Raw genomic sequence first — 18283 nt, forward strand, 5'->3', positions numbered from 1 at the left:
CAAAGTCATTTCTTTTTAGAAGGAATTTTTATATCAATTATCATGAGTTGGACACATCATCACTTTTGGGTGGGAATCATGTTATCAAAGTATATATTAGATTTTCACTGGAGGTATTTTTAAAATTTAATTCTCCTATCCTAGTTACATGAAAAGTTGTTCAGCAGTAATATAAATTTGAAAGACATACTTTATGTAAGGAGTGATAAGAATATATTTATTTTATTTATTTTATTTGGTTGGGTTTAACGTCGCACCGACACAATTTTAGGTCATATGGCGACTTTCCAGCTTTAGTGGTGGAGGAAGACCCCAGGTGCCCCTCCGTGCACAATTTCATCACGAGCGGGCACCTGGGTAGAACCACCGACCTTCCGTAAGCCAGCTGGATGGCTTCCTCACATGAAGAATTCTACGCCCCAAATGAGGTTTCGAACCCACATCGATGAGGGGCAAGTGGTTTGATAAGAATATAAGAACAGTTGCATTACATTTGTGAAATGTTTGCATTAACAATATTATATTTAGCCTAAAATTTATAAGGCCTAAAAAAAAAATCTTTGTTTCCAGTAACATGCTAAAAAAATTGGGGTAGGTACTGGTAGGTTGGAAAAAATTTTTTTTGGGGGAATTTTTTTTTTATTGAGACTTTATGGAAATAATAGTATTTGTGTCAAAAAATGAATACAAATAAGGGCGTTATGCCTTTAGACCTGGTGTTTAAAGCATAGAAAGTGAAGTTTTGCAACTTTTTGTTAAAAAAGTTGAAAAAATATTCTCCAAGGCCATAAAAACATTTAGGATCGGGCCAGAAATTTAGGGTAGGTCAGGATACCCGAAACAACATGGATTTTTCATTAAATAAATCTTTAACAGAGCAAAAATGTCTTAAAATGTTTTACCTTTAACACTAACTGTTACATTTATTAGTATAAATTAAAGTCACCTATGGTGGTTCTGCTACCTTTAAAAAAATTTTCTTTTTTGTGATTTATGTAATTCACCTTTTACTTGGCGGCTTTATGATATTAATAGTAATTGTTAAACAAGGTGGTTTGTATTAAATTGACATACAGCTGATAAGCCTGCATTCCTCACATAATTGGATAACTGTTATTTGTCTAAATTCATAATGTAGTGAAATTGTAGCAAGGTTAAGATTGATGATGTCGGCATTATGCAATTTTACAGGCTATTTCAAGGTTTATGTATTCAAATGAGATATTAATATAAATATTTGGGTGACATTGGATTAATAGCACATTACAAGTTTTCAGTTTAAGGTATTACATGTGGAAAGTCACGTAAGAATTGAGGTGTATTGTAAGTAATATTAATTTAATTTTTCATTCAGTGATTAAATTGATACCATCAACCAACTGATATTCCCGTGAGAAGAGTTTTTACTAATTTTTGTAACTATTTTTAAAGCTTTTCCCACTCAATGTAAAAATTGATGGAAAATATGTACTAGGTCTAGTTAATTTAAAAAATAAAAGAAAAAAATCAAGGAAGGGTACTACTAACTCTGTTATGACATAATGTTTAGGTAGTGACATTAATATCACTTTTTTAAAGGGATAACACAAATAAATCATGGCATTATGAAAATTTAGGTATATAACCTTTCTAAATTGGATGGTAATGTTGACATTATGCAATTTTCCAATCTAATATGCCATGGTAATCATGACATTATGAAACTTTTAAGGGAGATAACCTTTCTAATATGGCATTTTAATCTCGACATTTATAATGGAACTTTTCAGGGAGATAACCTTTCTACTGTGATAGGGTAAATTGTGACACTATGAAACTTTTTCAAGGAGATAACCTTTCTAATATGGCGTTGTAATCATGACATTATGAAACTTTTCTAGGAGATAAACTTTGTGTATGGCATGTGTGTGTGTGTATGTGTGTGTGTTCGGGTTTACTGTCTTTTTTCAACAATTTTTCGGTCATAGAAACGATGGTGTCTACTTACAGCAGTGAGCACAATGCCCAACTTTATAGTGCTGCCTCACTGGAATATCACGCCGTAGACTTGTGACATGATACCCCACCCAGTCACATTATATTGACACCGGGCTGACCAGTCCTAGCATTACCCTCTTAATGCTGAGCGCCAAGCGAGGAAGCTACTAGTACCATTTTTTACGTCTTTGGTATGACGCGGCCGGGGATTGAACCCACGACCTCCCACTCTCGAAGTAGACGCTCTACCACTAGGCTACTGAGGCGGTGTTGTGTATGGCATAGTTATCATGACATTATAACACCTTTCAGGGAGATGATCATTCTAATCTTGACATGAAACTTTCCAGGGAGATGACCTTTCTAATATGACATTGTAATGATAGTCATGACATTATGAAGCTTCCCTGGAAGATATCTTTTCTAATATGACAATTGTTAATCTTGACATTATGAAACTTTTCAGGGAAATCAATATAACTGCAAAATTAGGTTTATGAAAATGACCTGACAACTTTGAGTGAGATAATTTCTGTAATGTGACATGTTAATCATGACGTAATGACTCTTTTTCTGTAATATCTACTTCTACAGAATACTTGGTAGGGTCAGTGGACAATTATATGGCAGAGGCGCAAGTCATGTAAACAGTCACTGTTGTTGAAAATGAGAAAGATCTCATGAAATGCAAGGTTAAAATAAGAAAAAAAGACTATAGTACTGTGATTAAAAACAAAAGAAATACATTGAGTAAGGAATACAGTTAAGTCAGCTGCTCAGTAAATAGTTTAAGGCTGTGGCCGGATTGTACATTGCTTGGAAGGGCAGGCCACAATTGAATTGTTCTTGGGGGAAAAAGCATTTTGATTTAGTATTGTGTGTGTGAATGTGGAATTAGGTAGTTTAGGTTCCTGGTAGATGTGAGGTAATAGTGATTTACATGTACTAGATTATGTTTGATTTTGTAAATTACGGTCAGAAAAGTTTGATGAGGGCATTGTTCTAGAGTTTGCCAATTTAGGGTATTTATCATGTGGGAAACAGTGCTTGTGTTGTTTAGTTATTACAGACATTGCTGCTGCCATGTTAATCATTTCAGTTTTGTTAGTTAGGGACTTTTGCCACTGTTGCCAAACAGTCGAACAATATTATAACTGGTGGTGGGCATACTGTATTATAAGCCCGTATTGTTTGTTTTGCCATTTTCTTCAGATGTAACTGAGAGACTTTTATTTTGGATGTAAATTTTGTTGAAGTGGGCTGACAAGTTTAGATCACCGTAGATATTCAGCATCATTGGTGCTTTTTAATTTCGTGCCATGTTGAATGTATAAAGGGAAAATATAAAGGTTCATTTTCCAAGTTATTCACAACACCTCATCAACACCAGTCCTGTTCCCACTGTTCAAGAGTATATATGCGCATCATTTTGTAAGGTTTGGAAGTCTGATGAAGATAGTCTGTAGTATCATCTGCTGTCTGGCTTTGTTTTTTATGGAGTCAAGAAGATTTTTTCTGTAGGAAAGAAAGATACAAGGATACAAGGGCCGAGAATGGAGCCTAAGGGAACCCAAGGTAGTACAGGTAGAATATCTATAGTACAGCCATCTACTACAGCTTTAGTGCTGTCTTTTAGGAGTGACTTAATCCACCATAATGCCAGAGTGTTCAAGTTTGTGTATTAGTTTTGTAGTGATCATTCTTGTCAAATGCTTTTTTAAAATCTTTAACAATTATGAAAGGTCTGTTACAATATCATCAGTCTGTTCTTCACCACTTTCACACGGGTGGTAAACGCGCAGTCCAATTCCCACTGGGAATACGCTAAAAATGGGTTGCGCGACTTCCGGTGCTGGTGTTGCGCATCAATATATACAAAATCGAGGTAGGTGGGTTTTTGTTTTTGTAAATAATTACACTTTACGAGTGCTTTCGAAAAAAAGCAAAATGCTATTCGACACAAAAATGAATAAGGATCATATGTATGAAATACCAACTTATTAATTTAAGAATCGGCTCTGTTATCACGAAAACTCTGATGGCTCGAGCTGTCAAAAAAGCATGGAATCATGAAAAATGCAAATTTTCTAACTCTTGTGCCTTCTTTCTGGAAATGTGACGCTTCGAATGATCAAACACATGTAAAACAGTCATGAATATTACATACACTTGAATGAAATGTTGCTTTTGGGGGAAAGATTGGCAAAAAAATAATCGGGAATGGGGTTGCTTCCCGGGAATAGAGTTGCGCGTATACATTATACACATTATGATGTATATGAGCAACTCCATTCCCGGTGCGCAACCCCATTCCCGGTGATTATTTTGTCAATTATGTCCTCGTAAGCAGGATTTGAAACAAATAATTTTGATATTCGTTACTTTATAACAGTTGAGTTATCATAAAAAGCATCAGATGTCCTCAGATTAGGCATATGAGGTCAGAAACTGCCATTTTTGTTGATTTCATACTTTTTTCACGTTTCGTGTCGCCAGAGTTTTTGTGATAATAGATCCGAATCATAAATTACAAACCAGATATTTTACACATATGATGTATTATCATATCTGTGTCGAATAGCATTTTGCTTTTTTCAAGAAAATTTATTCTTGTCTCATACTAAGCAAAATTATAACTTCACATACCTCAATTTCGTCTTTTTTTACGCGCAACACAGCACCGGACGTTGCGCAATCCATTTTAAGCGTATTCCCGGCGGGAATTGGATTGCGCGTTTACCACCCGTGTTTCAAGGTTGTCGAAAGTCCTTTTGACAAAGCTGATAATAATTGAGTTTCGCAGCTATGTTTAGATCGAAAGCCTTGGTAGTATTGGCTAAGTATGTTTTGACAGGTGTCTTGGAAGGAACCCACCTTCAAAACATTTTGTGCTTTGTTAATTAATTATGCATGACTGTGTTCTTTGGAAATCCAGGACCTGGACACTTTGACTGGCTGTTTAATTTTACAACAATCTGACTAAAATACATCTCCTATAACGCTACGCATAGGATCTGAGAACGACCTATTCATAGCCTCGTTCTGACGACCCTTTCGCTAGCCAATCAGAGCCTAACTTACAACATCTTGCAAATCTACATGTAGCCTTGACTTTTGATATTTACAATTCTTATGTCGTAAAGTATCAGATAGCTGGCTAGCTCAGTCGATAGGCTACTTGCTTCGTAAGCGAGGGGTCCTGGGTTCGAGCCCTGGAATGACTGCGCATTTTTCTTACTCTTTGACATTCAAACAAGTCGTCTGATTGGATAAAATAAAAATAGCAATACTGGAAATCCAAAATATACAGAAGACGAATGTGAATGGGTCGTTCTCAGATCTTCGTTTAGAAGATCAAGTACTTCAGTCAGATTGATTTTACAAGCACTTTCCTGTAAAATTTTAGGGGAAACTTAAATGTCACAAAAGTAATTTTCAGTCAGAGCGACATGCAGTTTGGGAAAATTGCACAATACAATCATGTACTGTTGTATATTCCCCCTGAAAATCTTGCCCAGGTTACTTTTTTCTGGTCTTAGGTCTTATTATAGATGAAACTACTTAAAATTTTATTTTGAGATCTCCAACTGGCTAAGGATAAAAAAAAATTAGGAGGAAAATATATTGTCTCTTGATAAGAGAATCAGATTGAAATTCAGCCCCTTGCCAAAAATGGAAGAAGGGCCATCAGGCTGTCATTTCTACAATTATGTTTTATGCCCCCTTCGAATAAGGAGGGGTATACAATGTTTTGCAGATGTTTGTCGGTAGGTTGGTCGGTCTGTCGGTCGGTATGTAGACCAATCCGTTTCCGGATGTAACTCAAGAACACTTGGGCCTATGATCATGAAAGTTGATAGGGAGGTTGGTCATAACCAGCAGATGATCCCTATTGATTTTGATATCAGTAGGTCAAAGGTCAAGGTCACAGTGACCCAGAACAGTTAAACGGTTTCCGGACGATAACTCAAGAACACTTTGGCCTAGGATCATGAAAGTTGATAGGGAGGTTGGTTATGACAAGCAGATGACCCCTATAAATTTTTGAGAGTAGGTCACAGTGACCCGGAACAGTTAAACCGTTTCCGGATGATAACTTAAGATTGCTTGGGCATAGGATCATGAAAGTTGGTAAGTAGGTTAATCATGACCAGCCGATGGCTCCTGTTGATTTTGAGATCAGTAGGTCAAAGGTTAAGGTCACAGTGACTCAGAACAGTTAAAACATTTCCGGATGGTAACTTGAGAATGCTTTGGACTAGGATCATGAAATTTGATACAGAGGTCAATCACGACCAGCAAATGACCCCTATTCATTTTGAGATCAATAGGCCAAAGGTCAAGGTCACAGTGACCCAGAACAATTAAACCTTATCTGGATGATAACTTGAGAAGAATTGGGCCTAGGATCATGAAAGTTGACAGGGAGTTTGGTCATGAGCAGCAGATGACCCCTATGATTTTGAGGTCAGAGGTCAAGGTCACAGTGACCCTAAACAGTTTAACGTTTTCTGGATGATAACTCAAGAAGGCTTAGGCCTAGGATCAAGAAAATTGATAGGGAGGTTAATCATGACCAGCAGATGACCCCTATTGATTTTGAGGTCAGTAGGTCAAAGGTCAGGGTCACAGTGACCCAGAACAGTTAAACCATTTCCACGATAACTCAAGAACGCTTGGGTCTAGGATCATCAAACTTGATAGGGAAGTTGCTCATGACCAGCAGATGACCCCTATCGAGTTTTAGACAAGTAGGTCAAAGGTCAAGGTCACAGTGACCCAGAACTGTTAAAGGGTTTCCGGATGTTAACTCAAGACAGTTTTGGCCCAGGATCATGAAAGTTGATAGGGAGGTTGATCATGATCAGTAGGTCAAAGGTCAAGGTCACAATGACTCAGAACAGTTAAACTGTTTCCGGACGATAACTTGAGAATGCTTGGGCCTAGGATCATGAAACTTAATAGGGAGGTTGATCATGACCAGCAGATAACCCCTGCTGATTTTGAGGTCAGTAGGTCAGAGGTCAAGTTCATATTGACCCAGAACAGTAGAACTTTTGTGTACAGTGACCAAATAATTTATGTTCCTTGTGCAATTACTGAATGCATCAAGGGGGGCATTCCGTGTTCTACGAGCTCTTGTTCTTATTTTAATTCCTTTAGCTTTATTAATGAAATCTTATGCTATGATAGCATGGCCATGATATTGAGAATGGTCGATTTGCACCATATGTAAACATGAGTACATGTTGTTCATTCACTATTGGAAAACTATCTGGAGCAGCCTGGGAATTTTCTTCATTTCTCCAGCTAATGGAAACACCAGGAAAATAACAGTATTTGAACACTGGCTTAAATTAGTTCAAGTGTGAATGAAGAAATTAGTGGGATAGACACAGTTTCTTTTCGATGTTTTTCGGGTATCTGATTCTGAATGTTTTAGTTAAAATTTACAGCTATTGCAATCGAAGCTAATGATTGTGGTTAGAAAATAAAAAAAATAAGGCAGTAATATTGGTGTATATTATTGGAATAAATATAGAAAGGATATTGGGGCAATTTCAGAAAATTTTGCAAACCAGAATTAAGATACTACAGGTATTGTTATGAATTAATTGTGTGCAGTTATGTACCTTTTGTGTTACTAGTATTCATCTCCATGCTGTTTATGTTTCTGGCGTTGAAGTTAAATGCTGTTTGTGTTGCTGGTGTACATGATCTCAGTGCTGTTTGTGTAACTAGTGTACAATGTACATCTCTGTGCTGTTTGTGTTACTTGTGTACTTCTCCATCCTGTTTGTGTTACTTGTGTACATCTCCATGCAGTTTGTGTTACTGGTGTTCAGTTCCATGCTGTTTGTTGCTGGTGTTCAGTTCAGTGTTGTTTGTGTTGCTAGTGTACATCTCCATGCTGTTTATGTTCCTGTTGTTCAGTTCCATGTTGTTTATGTTACTAGTGTATATTTCCATGCTATTTGAGTTGCTAGTGTTCAGTACAGTGCTGTTTGTTGCTGGTGTTCAGTTCCATGTTGTTTGTGTTACTGGTGTTCAGTTCCATGCTGTTTGTGTTGCTGGTGTACATTTCCATGCTGTTTGTGTTGCTGGTGTTCAGTTCAGTGCTGTTTGTGTTACTGGTGTTCAGTTTAGTGCTGTTTGTGTTACTGGTGTTCAGTTCAGTGTTGTTTGTATTGCTGGTGTACATTTCCATACTGTTTGTGTTACTGGTGTTCAGTTCAGTGCTGTTTGTGTTGCTGGTGTACATCTCTGTGCTGTTTGTGTTACTGGTGTTCAGTTCCATGCTGTTTGTTGCTGGTGTTCACTTCAGTGCTGTTCCATATTGTTTGTGTTGCTGGTGTACATTTCCATGCTGTTTGTGTTGCTGGTGTTCAGTTCAGTGCTGTTTGTGTTACTGTTGTTCAGTTCCATGTTGTTTGTGTTGCTGGTGTTCAGTTCAGTGCTGTTTGTGTTGCTGGTGTACATTTCCATGCTGTTTGTGTTGCTGGTGTTCAGTTCAGTGCTGTTTGTGTTGCTGGTGTACATTTCCATGCTGTTTGTGTTACTGGTGTTCAGTTCAGTGCTGTTTGTGTTGCTGGTGTACATTTCCATGCTGTTTACATTGCTGGTGTTCAGTTCAGTGCTGTTTGTGTTACTGGTGTTCAAGTTCCATGCTGTTTGAGTTGCTGGTGTACATTTCCATGCTGTTTGTGTTGCTGGTGTACATTTCCATGCTGTTTGTGTTACTGGTGTTCAGTTCAGTGCTGTTTGTGTTACTGGTGTACATTTCCATACTGTTTGTGTTACTGGTGTTCAGTTCAGTGCTGTTTGTGTTGCTGGTGTACATTTCCATGCTGTTTGTGTTACTGGTGTTCAGTTCAGTGCTGTTTGTTTTGCTGGTGTACATTTCCATGCTGTTTGCGTTGCTGGTGTTCAGTTCAGTGCTGTTTGTGTTACTGGTGTACATTTCCATGCTGTTTGTGTTGCTTGTGTTAAGTTCAGTGCTGTTTGTGTTACTGGTGTACATTTCCATACTGTTTGTGTTACTGGTGTTCAGTTCAGTGCTGTTTGTGTTGCTGGTGTACATTGCCATGCTGTTTGCATTGCTGGTGTTCAGTTCAGTGCCGTTTGTGTTACTGGTGTTCAGTTCCATGCTGTTTGTGTTGCTGGTGTTCAGTTCAGTGCTGTTTGTGTTACTGGTGTTCAGTTCCATGCTGTTTGTGTTACTGGTGTTCAGTTCCACGCTGTTTGTGTTGCTGGTGTTCAGTTCAGTGCTGTTTGTTTTACTGGTGTTCAGTTCCATGCTGTTTGTGTTGGTGGTGTACATCTTTATGCTATTTGTGTTACTGGTGTTCAGTTCCATGCTGTTTGTTGCTGGTGTTCAGTTCCATGCTGTTTGTGTTACTAGTGTACATCTCCATGCTGTTTGTGTTACTGGTGTTCAGTTCCATGCTGTTTGTTGCTGGTGTTCAGTTCCATATGCTGTTTGTGTTGCTAGTGTACAGCTCCATACTGTTTGTGTTGATGGTGTTCAGTTTGTGTGCTGTTTGTTATACTGGTGTAAAACTCCAAGCAATTTGTGTTACTTTTTAGCTCACCTGAGCACTGCTCAGGTGAGTTTTTGTGATCGCTCAATGTCCGGCGTCCGGCATCTGTCTTTTGTCTGTCGTCTGTCAACATTTAGCTTGTGTATGCGATAGAGGCTGTATTTTTCAATTGATCTTCATGAAATTTGGTCAGAATGATTACCTTGATAAAATCTAGGCTGAGTTCGAAAATGGGTCATCTGGGCTCAAAAACTAGGTCACTAGGTCAAATCAAAGAAAAACCTTGTGTATGCGATAGAGGCTGTATTTTTCAATTGATCTTCATGAATTTTGGTCAGATTGATTGCCTTGATGAAATCTAGGCCAAGGTCGAAATTGGGTCATCTGGGTTCAAAAACTAGGTCACTAGGTCAAATCAAAGAAAAACCTTGTGTATATGATAAAGACTGTACTTTTCAATTGATCTTCATGAAATTTGGTAAGAATGATTGCCTTTATGTTATCTAGATAAAGTTCGAATATGGGTGATCTGGGGTCAAAAACTAGGTCGGAATGATTGCCTTGATGAAATCTAGGTAGCGTTTGAATATGGGTCATCTGAGGTCAAAAAGTAGGTCACTAGGTCAAATTATTGAAAAATCTTGTGTATGCGACTGTATTTTTCAATTGATTTTCATGAAATTTGGTCAGAATGATTGCCTTGATGAAATCGAGGTCGATTTTGAATATGGGTCATCTGGGGTGAAAAAGTAGGTCACTAGGTCAAATCAAAGAAAAACCTTGTGTATGCGATACAGGCTGTATTTTTGAATTGATCTTCATGAATTTTGGTCAGAATGATTGCCTTTATGTAATCTAGATAAAGTTCGAATATGGGTCATCTGGGGTCAAAAACTAAGTCACTAGGTCAAATCAAAGAAAAACCTTGTGTATGCGATAGAAGCTGTATTTTTTAATGATCTTCATGAAATTTGGTCAGAATGATTGCTTTTATAAAATCTAGGTCAAGTTTGAATGTGGGCCATCTGGGGTCAGTAACTAGGTCACTAGGTCAAATAAAAGAAAAACTTTTTGTATGCAATAGAGGCTGTATTTTTCAATTGATCTTCATGGAATTATTTTGGAATAATTGCCTTGATGAAAACTAGGTCGAGTTTGAATATGGGTCATCTGAGGTAAAAAAAAATTGTTCACTAGGTCAAATCAAATAAAAAAAAATTGTGGATGCGATAGAGACTGTATTTTTCAATTGGTCTTCATGAAATTTGGTCAGATTTTAAAAATTTAAAACCAGTTAATCATTTGTATGAAATTGAATCGAACCGGTTAATCGGCTGCCATATTGAAAATGCTTTTTAGCTCGACTATTCGAAGAATAAGTAGAGCTATCCTACTCACCACGGCGTCGGTGTTGGCGTCACACCTTGGTTAAGTTTTTCGTACCAGTCCACATTTTGACAAAGTCTTTTGAGATAAAGTTTTGAAATTTTCAACACTTGTTTACCATCACCATATCCAGTTATAGGCAAGAGTACATAACTCTGTCAAGCATTTTGACTGAATTATGGCCCCTTTTGTCTAAGAAATCTTGGTTAAGTTTTTTGTACCAGTTCATATTTTGACAAAGTCTTTTGAGATAAAGCTTTGAAACTTTCAACACTTGTTTACCATCGCCATGTCCAGTTGTAGGCAAGAGTACCTAACTCCATCAAGCATTTTGGCTGAATTATGGCCCCTTTTGACTTAGAAATCTTGGTTAAGGTTTTCGTACCAGTATATATTTTGTGTAAAGTGTTTGACATATGGCTTTGAAACTTTTATAACTTGTTCAGTATAATAGTCTCTATCAATAGGCAAGAGTACATAGCTCTGTCATCTTCGTTGGCAGAATTATGGCCCTTTTTGAACTTGGAAATTGGTTCTGTTTTCGTATATGTCCATGTTTGGTCAAGACTATTTGACATATGGCTTTTAAACTTTAAATACTTGTTTATCGTTATGATTTCCATCTGTAGGCAAGAGTACATAACTCTGACAACTATTTTGGCTGAATTATGACCCTTTTTGGACTTTGAAATTTGTTCAGTTTTGTTACAAGTCAGCGTTTTGTCAAAACTATTTTGAACTGTGGCTTTGAAACTTTTAACACTAGTTTATCAACATGATTTCCATCTGTAGGCAAGAGTACATAACTCTGTCAACTATTTTGACTGAATTATGGCCCTTTTTGGACTTGGAAATTAGTTAAATTTTTCATACAAGTCCATATTTTGCCTAACATATAACTTAACATATTTGCCATCATGGTCCAGGGCTTTTTCAACCTGTCCGACGGATCTGATATTCATGCAGCCCCATTCCCAATGCCAAATATATTCCATTTTTCCCAATCGGGAGCTAAAAATTCCCAATCCAAAGAAAGAATTCCCAACTGAAATCAATTATTTTTTGTTGTTCAAAGATCATTCTTGCATAGTAAGTTTTGTTTGCCAAGGAAATCAAACAAAATGTTGGAAAAACCAACTTGTTTCTATTTATAGTAACACAACGTCTGCAGTCTAGGCAAAAATTAAATAGAAGATTTTGCTTAATAAATGTATGATTTGTATGCAAAAAACTCTCAAAATATATGAAAAGATCAATATTAATTGAATAAAGTACCCAAAACATTTTGACAGTTTAATAGTTCTCATACCATTTAAATCAAATGTCTCGTATTTCCGCGACCCAGTTTTTTTTTCACTCAAACATACACCTACTGCCACTCTACTTTTTGGAAAATTCAGTTATAATTGTGGTGAAAACAAACTGTAAACAAAATTTTTAAAGATGATAAATGAAGAGTTACTGTATTTTTTTGGCAATATTAGAAAACAATTATCCTAAAAAAATAAATTCTCAAAATTTCACAAGGGGACACTTTATATTTGTAATTGATTTGAATGTTTTCCAGTAAAACTTGATAATAATATGTTAAAAAATCACTTGATTTGTAGATATATTTTCCATTCTCAAGTGACAATTTACCGCGTTAAAAATTCCCAATCTGACCAGGGGCCTTTTTCCCAACCCCCCCAGAAAAAGCCCTGTGGTCACACATTGCCATTTAGTGCAAGACTAATCGAAATCCACAAATAGTGGAACATTTTTTGTTTAATCCATTTTTTTCTTTTGTCTGAAAATCTATGGAAATATTTTGACCCCATTCTTCAATCAATTCTTCGAATAGTTGAGCGCGCTGTCATCCGACAGCTCTTGTTTCTTTCCTGACGACCGTATCAAGATACTTCATCAGGAACTTACGGACTTTAACGTTCGCATGCAATGTGTTGATAAGTCATATTTTGATGTATTTTATTTAAAATAATTATCACGACAAGCAAATCTATTGATGATGTTGATGTTTTCTTAGCGGAAATATACTGCGAACCTACATGCTGGTCAAAGAAGTGTATACATGCATTAATATAAATTTTATTGAGATAGTAGGATGTTTATTGTTTGAGAGCGATTAGCGGTTCTGCAAAATTGAAATCGGTTTCACCTAGTAATCGATTCGGATCCGTCCCAGCCCTAATTTTGATACTGCTTGTTGAATTCAGTTCGGAATTTCAATCAGTCCTTAATGTACTTGATACCTTTATATTTTCTTCACTCTAATTATTGAAATGTATCAGCTTTTTTGTATCAGATATTGCAATATGATGCTTTAACACTTGACTTACCTACTTGTAATATGTTAATTATAATTTATTCAACATTTATAATTTATTCAACCTTTATTCTAATCAAAATATATGATGACACATACAGTGAAATACTGATTGCTCCATGTCACAAAGGATTGAAAAAAATACTGCAGTTAAACAGAGTTTCAGGACTGTTTTACCATCCAAAACATGCATGTAGGCCTACTATCATTGGAAATTTAAGTTCAGATGTTTCTTATCATACACATTGCAATAGGAAGGAACTTTGATATATAGTGGACGCAACTTGACCCCGATGGTTGACCTTTGTATTATAATACATAATTAGATACAACTTATTATAGAAAAGGGATGTACGTAAACGCTTCAGCTCTTTGCACTCATAAATTTAGAATTTACAGCTACACTAAGCACCCCATATTTCTACAATGAAACAACCGATATGAATAATCTGCCTAAGGTCAACCATCGCGGTCAAGTTAAGACTACTATATCACGATACAATTTTAATGTATTATAAACATCTCCTTATAATTATTGTCTTGGTTTTCTACTGTAATCAGTAATTATGAATGTTTCTAATTTATTCCAAACAAGTTTTGATTAAAGAACTTTCAACGCTTGGTCTTAAGACCTATTCTAACTCGCATATTTTTTCCAAAATTAGTAAAGATGGCATTATTTTTTACCTCAATTTTATAACTCTTTAAGAGTTTCTTTAATTCAACAAAAAATACATTTTCTTTAACCGTACATCAATAAATAGTCTCATTATGAGCTCATATTATGTGAAGCAAACAAACAATGGCTTAATCAGAGAGAATATCTTGTGATTTTCATAAAGTGTCGAGCCGGATCTAGAAATTTTTGACTGGGTGGGCACCAGCCTTGAAAGAAGACATTAATGCCGAGGTGCAAGGTTTTAGAGGGGGCCCCATTGCCGATTTTAAGTAGGGGTTCAGGGGTCAGGGTTGGATCAGGTTGACTTCCCTGGATTTTTTTGAAATACAGACATAAAATGGTGGCCTCTGGTGCATTTTAGATCTAAATTTTGAGGTATTGGAGGGGTACGATACTCCCCTCTTGATTGGAGGGGGGTGGGGGGGGGGGGGGTCAGGGGGATCTCCCCCTGGAAAATTTTGAAATACAGGTATGAAATGGTGGCCTCTGGTACATTTCTAGGTCTAAATTTTGAGGTGCATCTTTGATGAGTATAAGTCACTTCTCGGCCAATTGGGGTGGGCACTTGCCCCCTCGGCTGGGACCTGGATCCGGGCCTGAGTGTGAACAATTTATTTTAGTGAATTAACTTACCATCAAATGTGCGAACAATTTTGACTCTGAATAACAGTCTTAGTTTGCCAGTAAAATCAATAAATTAATTTACTGGGACCCAGGGTGTCATGCTTGAGAGATTGGGTTATTGATGCTTAACCCAGCCAAGGTAATTTCATACAAAAACTGTTAAGGAAATTTTTTAAGGAGCAGGATCATGTGAATGGCTCAAATGAACCTCGGTACTTGGTCCGTTGATGCTCAAGTTAGCAGTGTTTCACTGTATATACAGTTATATTTACTGATGCGTACATAATGAAATTTTTGACTGATTTATCTATGTACTGCATAGAAACAGATGGCATGCCTGTCAGCCATGTAGAGAACCACCTAGATTAAGGGATTAAAATAGTAATTACAGGTTTTTCAGTGTATATACATTCATCAGTGACTAGCTTTTAATGACACTTAGTTATTCATTTTTATTGAAATTTTATTTCCCCAAAACCTTATGCTGCGATCTCCTTAAACCTAATGAATAAGAACACAACGCTTGAATTAATTTTAATTAAATTCAATTAATTATTATTAATTTCAGAAATTCAAGTTAAATTCCATGTAGCGCTTGGGTGGCCAAGTACTGACTTTTATATGAGCCGCGCCGTGAGAAAACCAACATAGTGGCTTTGCGACCAGCATGGACCAAGACCAGCCTGCGCATCTGCGCAGTCTGGTCAGGATCCATGCTGTTCGCTTTCAAAGCCTATTGCAATTGAGAAACCGTTAGCGAACAGCATGGATCCTGACCAGACTTTGTGGATGCTCAGGCTGGTCTGGATCAATGCTGGTTGCAAAGCCACTATGTTGGTTTTCTCATGGCCCGGCTCATATACTATTCAATATACATAGTACTATACAAATTGAGTTCATACAACAAAATAAATCTTCTGTATATATTTGTGAATAAACATACAATATATGTATGAAAATTGTCTTTACTGCTGTCCTTTATGTAGTTACACATACTTATATACTGCATAATAATGGTTTATTATCAGCATTTACATTAAATTCACTTGAAACAATCTGCATGGAAATTTAATATGGAGAGAAATATTCACCACAGTAAGGATAAGTTTGTGCTGTTCAACTTAGCTGTCACTCATTATGATATATTAAACACTATTGCATGCTGATGAGGTGAATATCCAAGTTTATGGACCTGGCCAATGTGATACTAACCCAGGCTTATCTTTATTGTATAGTGGAAGATATGATAATTGGATTTTGCACATGATGATTGCTGTTTCAGGATATGGTATTGCTGGTTCCGAATGGGATTAGTGCTGTTTCATGATCTGATATTTCTGGTTCTGGATTTGATTATTGCTGTTTAAGGATATGATTATTGTTACCAAGGGGTGTTATTGTGTTGCTGTTTCAGGATATAAATATTGATGCTTCAGGATATGACAACTGCAATGATATGATTGCTGATTTTTGATATATATTATTTCTGTTTCAGGATATAATAATTTATTTTCAAGATATGAAGACTGTATATGTAGGAGTGCCTTTATTATTGCTATTTAATGATATGATGTTTGCCCTTTCAGGATATGAAGATGGAAGGAGTTAGAGACAGACCCTGACACTGGTGCCAGTGATGGGGGCTGAGGAGAGTAAGGTTGGTGCCCCTTGTTACGGGCTGATGGGCCCTTCATCTGTTGTTAGCAACATGAACAGACAGGCCCAGTTAGCCAGAGCCTGGGCACTACTACACCAGTGTTCATTAGAGCAATGGAAACTTGGTCATGGAGGTAGGTCAAGTATTAAGTTTGTCTACATGTTGCATATTAGGTCATTGTTGTGTCTCATCCAGATCAGTTGGGGGCTATATTGGAATATTTTTGTTTTATATTCCTGCAACTGTATTGCAAGAGAGGAAGTAAAGAGCACAAGAGCCATAAATGTATATTTAATATTCTCTTATCTCCCTTTTTCTGTGATTGAAATGATTATGCCCCCAGTCTCAAAGATTCAGGAGGTATATAGTGTTTCAATTGTCTGTCCATCAGTCTATCCATCACACTTTCCTGTGTACTCAACTGCTACATACATTGGAATGAAACTTGGTACATATCATTATCATGAAGTGGACATGCACATGATTTTGGGACTTTCATGTACGTCCAGAATTACCTTTGTTCCTTGTGTACTCAACTACCTTAAAAACTTGAATATATGATGCAGTTTTTTTACGATTTTTTCATTTTCTTATAGGGATGCGTAATATATACCAAGGTAGAGCTTCAAACATTTTTTTCAAGCTTGAAAACCCGAAAATATCAGCGAAAATCGGACAATTTTGTCAACTGTCATGTGTTTACATTTTGGGCCGTGCTTTTTTAACCTCCTCTTTTTATTGCGTTTTATTGGGCGGGTCTCAGAACACGTACGGAACAGAACCTCTGATGATATACGGTAAAGTTGATTTTATTTGTGAGTTTAGATTTTTTGTATTTGTAAATTTAATTAATAAGTATCGTACATATCCAGAGCACCTGATAATGTGTTAGTTTAATAATTAGGCAAAATACAAAATTTCGCGGTTCTGGATTGTTGGTGTTTGATCGTTAAAATCATTATCTTTCAAGGATGCTCAAATAAATTGCAATTAAAACAGATCGTTTGTTATTTCTTTATTTCCAGCAAATTATTACTGATCAATATAGCAGCTCGTACATTGTTAAACAAACACGCTAATTAGCCGCGATTTTCTGGTTTGATGTGCCCATAATTATGAGATATTTGTTCGCACGTCTGTTAAAGTGCTAAGGTGTAGACAGCTTGAGAAAGTTCTCAGATTATTAGTCCCCTACTGGTTGAAAACCAGTTTTGGGGACTATAGGAATGCTCTTTTCCGTCATTCCGTCATTCCGTCTTTCCGTCATTCCGTCATTCCGTCCGTCCGCAATTTCGTGTCCGGTCCATAACTCTGTCATCCATGAAGGGATTTTAATATTACTTGGCACAAATGTTCCCCATGATGAGACGACGTGTCATGCGCAAAACCCAGACCCCTAGCTCAAAGGTCAAGGCCACAATAGGAGGTCAAAGGTCAACAGGGCTTTTTTCCTGTCCGGTCCACAACTCTCCCATCCTTGAAGGGATTTTAGTATTACTTGGCACAAATGTTCCCCATGATGAGATGATGTGTCGTGCGCAAATCCCGGACCCCTAGCTCAAAGGTCAAGGTCACAATTGGAGGTCAAAGGTCAACAGGGCTTTTTTTCTGTCCGGTCCATAACTCTCCCATCCATGAAGAGATTTTAATATTACTTGGCACAAATGTTCCCCATGAGGAGACGACGTGTCATGCGCAAAACCTGGACCCCTAGCTTAAAGGTCAAGGTCACAATTGGAGGTCAAAGGTCAACAAGGTTTTTTTCCTGTCCGGTCCATAACTCTCCCATCTATGAAGGGATTTTGATATTACTTGGCACAAATGTACCTCATAATAAGACGATATGTCATGCACAACTTTCAGACCCCTAGCTCAAAGGTCAAGGTCACACTTAGCAGTCAAATGTTAACATAGCATGAACAGGGTCTGTTTCGTGTCCGGTCCATAACTCTGACATTCATTAAGGGATTTTAATATTACTTAGCTCAAGTGTTCCCCATGATGAGACGACGTGTCATGCGCAAATCCCGGACCCCTAGCTCAAAGGTCAAGGTCACAATTGGGGGTCAAAGGTCAACAGAGTTTTTTTCCTG

The 18283-nt window shown here is 37.1% G+C and overlaps 2 protein-coding genes across 3 annotated transcripts in view; both read left to right on the forward strand.

The window, feature by feature from the left end:
- Positions 1-18283, forward strand: part of LOC123564525 (uncharacterized) — a 79958-nt gene that overhangs the window by 37579 nt on the left and 24096 nt on the right. Inside the window, exons 1-2 of one of the 2 annotated variants that reach the window (XM_045358177.2) lie at positions 1177-1323; positions 16120-16323. In XM_045358177.2, the coding sequence (XP_045214112.1) occupies positions 16170-16323 (154 nt within the window). In that variant the 5' untranslated portion in view covers positions 1177-1323; positions 16120-16169. Of the gene's footprint in view, positions 1-1176; positions 1324-16119; positions 16324-18283 lie in introns of those variants that run through there. The other variant, XM_045358176.2, reaches the window with a different exon arrangement.
- On the forward strand, positions 8703-16155 carry LOC128549721 (uncharacterized). Its single transcript, XM_053527127.1, has 2 exons — positions 8703-9485; positions 16120-16155. The coding sequence occupies exons 1-2, from the start codon at positions 8703-8705 to the stop codon at positions 16153-16155; spliced, it is 819 nt and encodes a 272-aa protein (XP_053383102.1).

The sequence above is a fragment of the Mercenaria mercenaria genome, chromosome 2 (genome assembly GCF_021730395.1).
Source record: "Mercenaria mercenaria strain notata chromosome 2, MADL_Memer_1, whole genome shotgun sequence".
Lineage (NCBI taxonomy): Eukaryota > Metazoa > Mollusca > Bivalvia > Venerida > Veneridae > Mercenaria > Mercenaria mercenaria.

What these genes read in the sequence shown, in the direction of transcription:
- LOC128549721 (XM_053527127.1), top strand. Translation starts at nt 8,703, where the DNA reads ATGCTGTTTGTGTTACTGGTGTTCAGTTCAGTGCTGTTTGTGTTACTG. An exon ending in CTAGTGTACAGCTCCATACT is followed by an intron (nt 9,486 to 16,119) that starts GTTTGTGTTGAT and finishes TTGCCCTTTCAG; the next exon opens with GATATGAAGATGGAAGGAGT.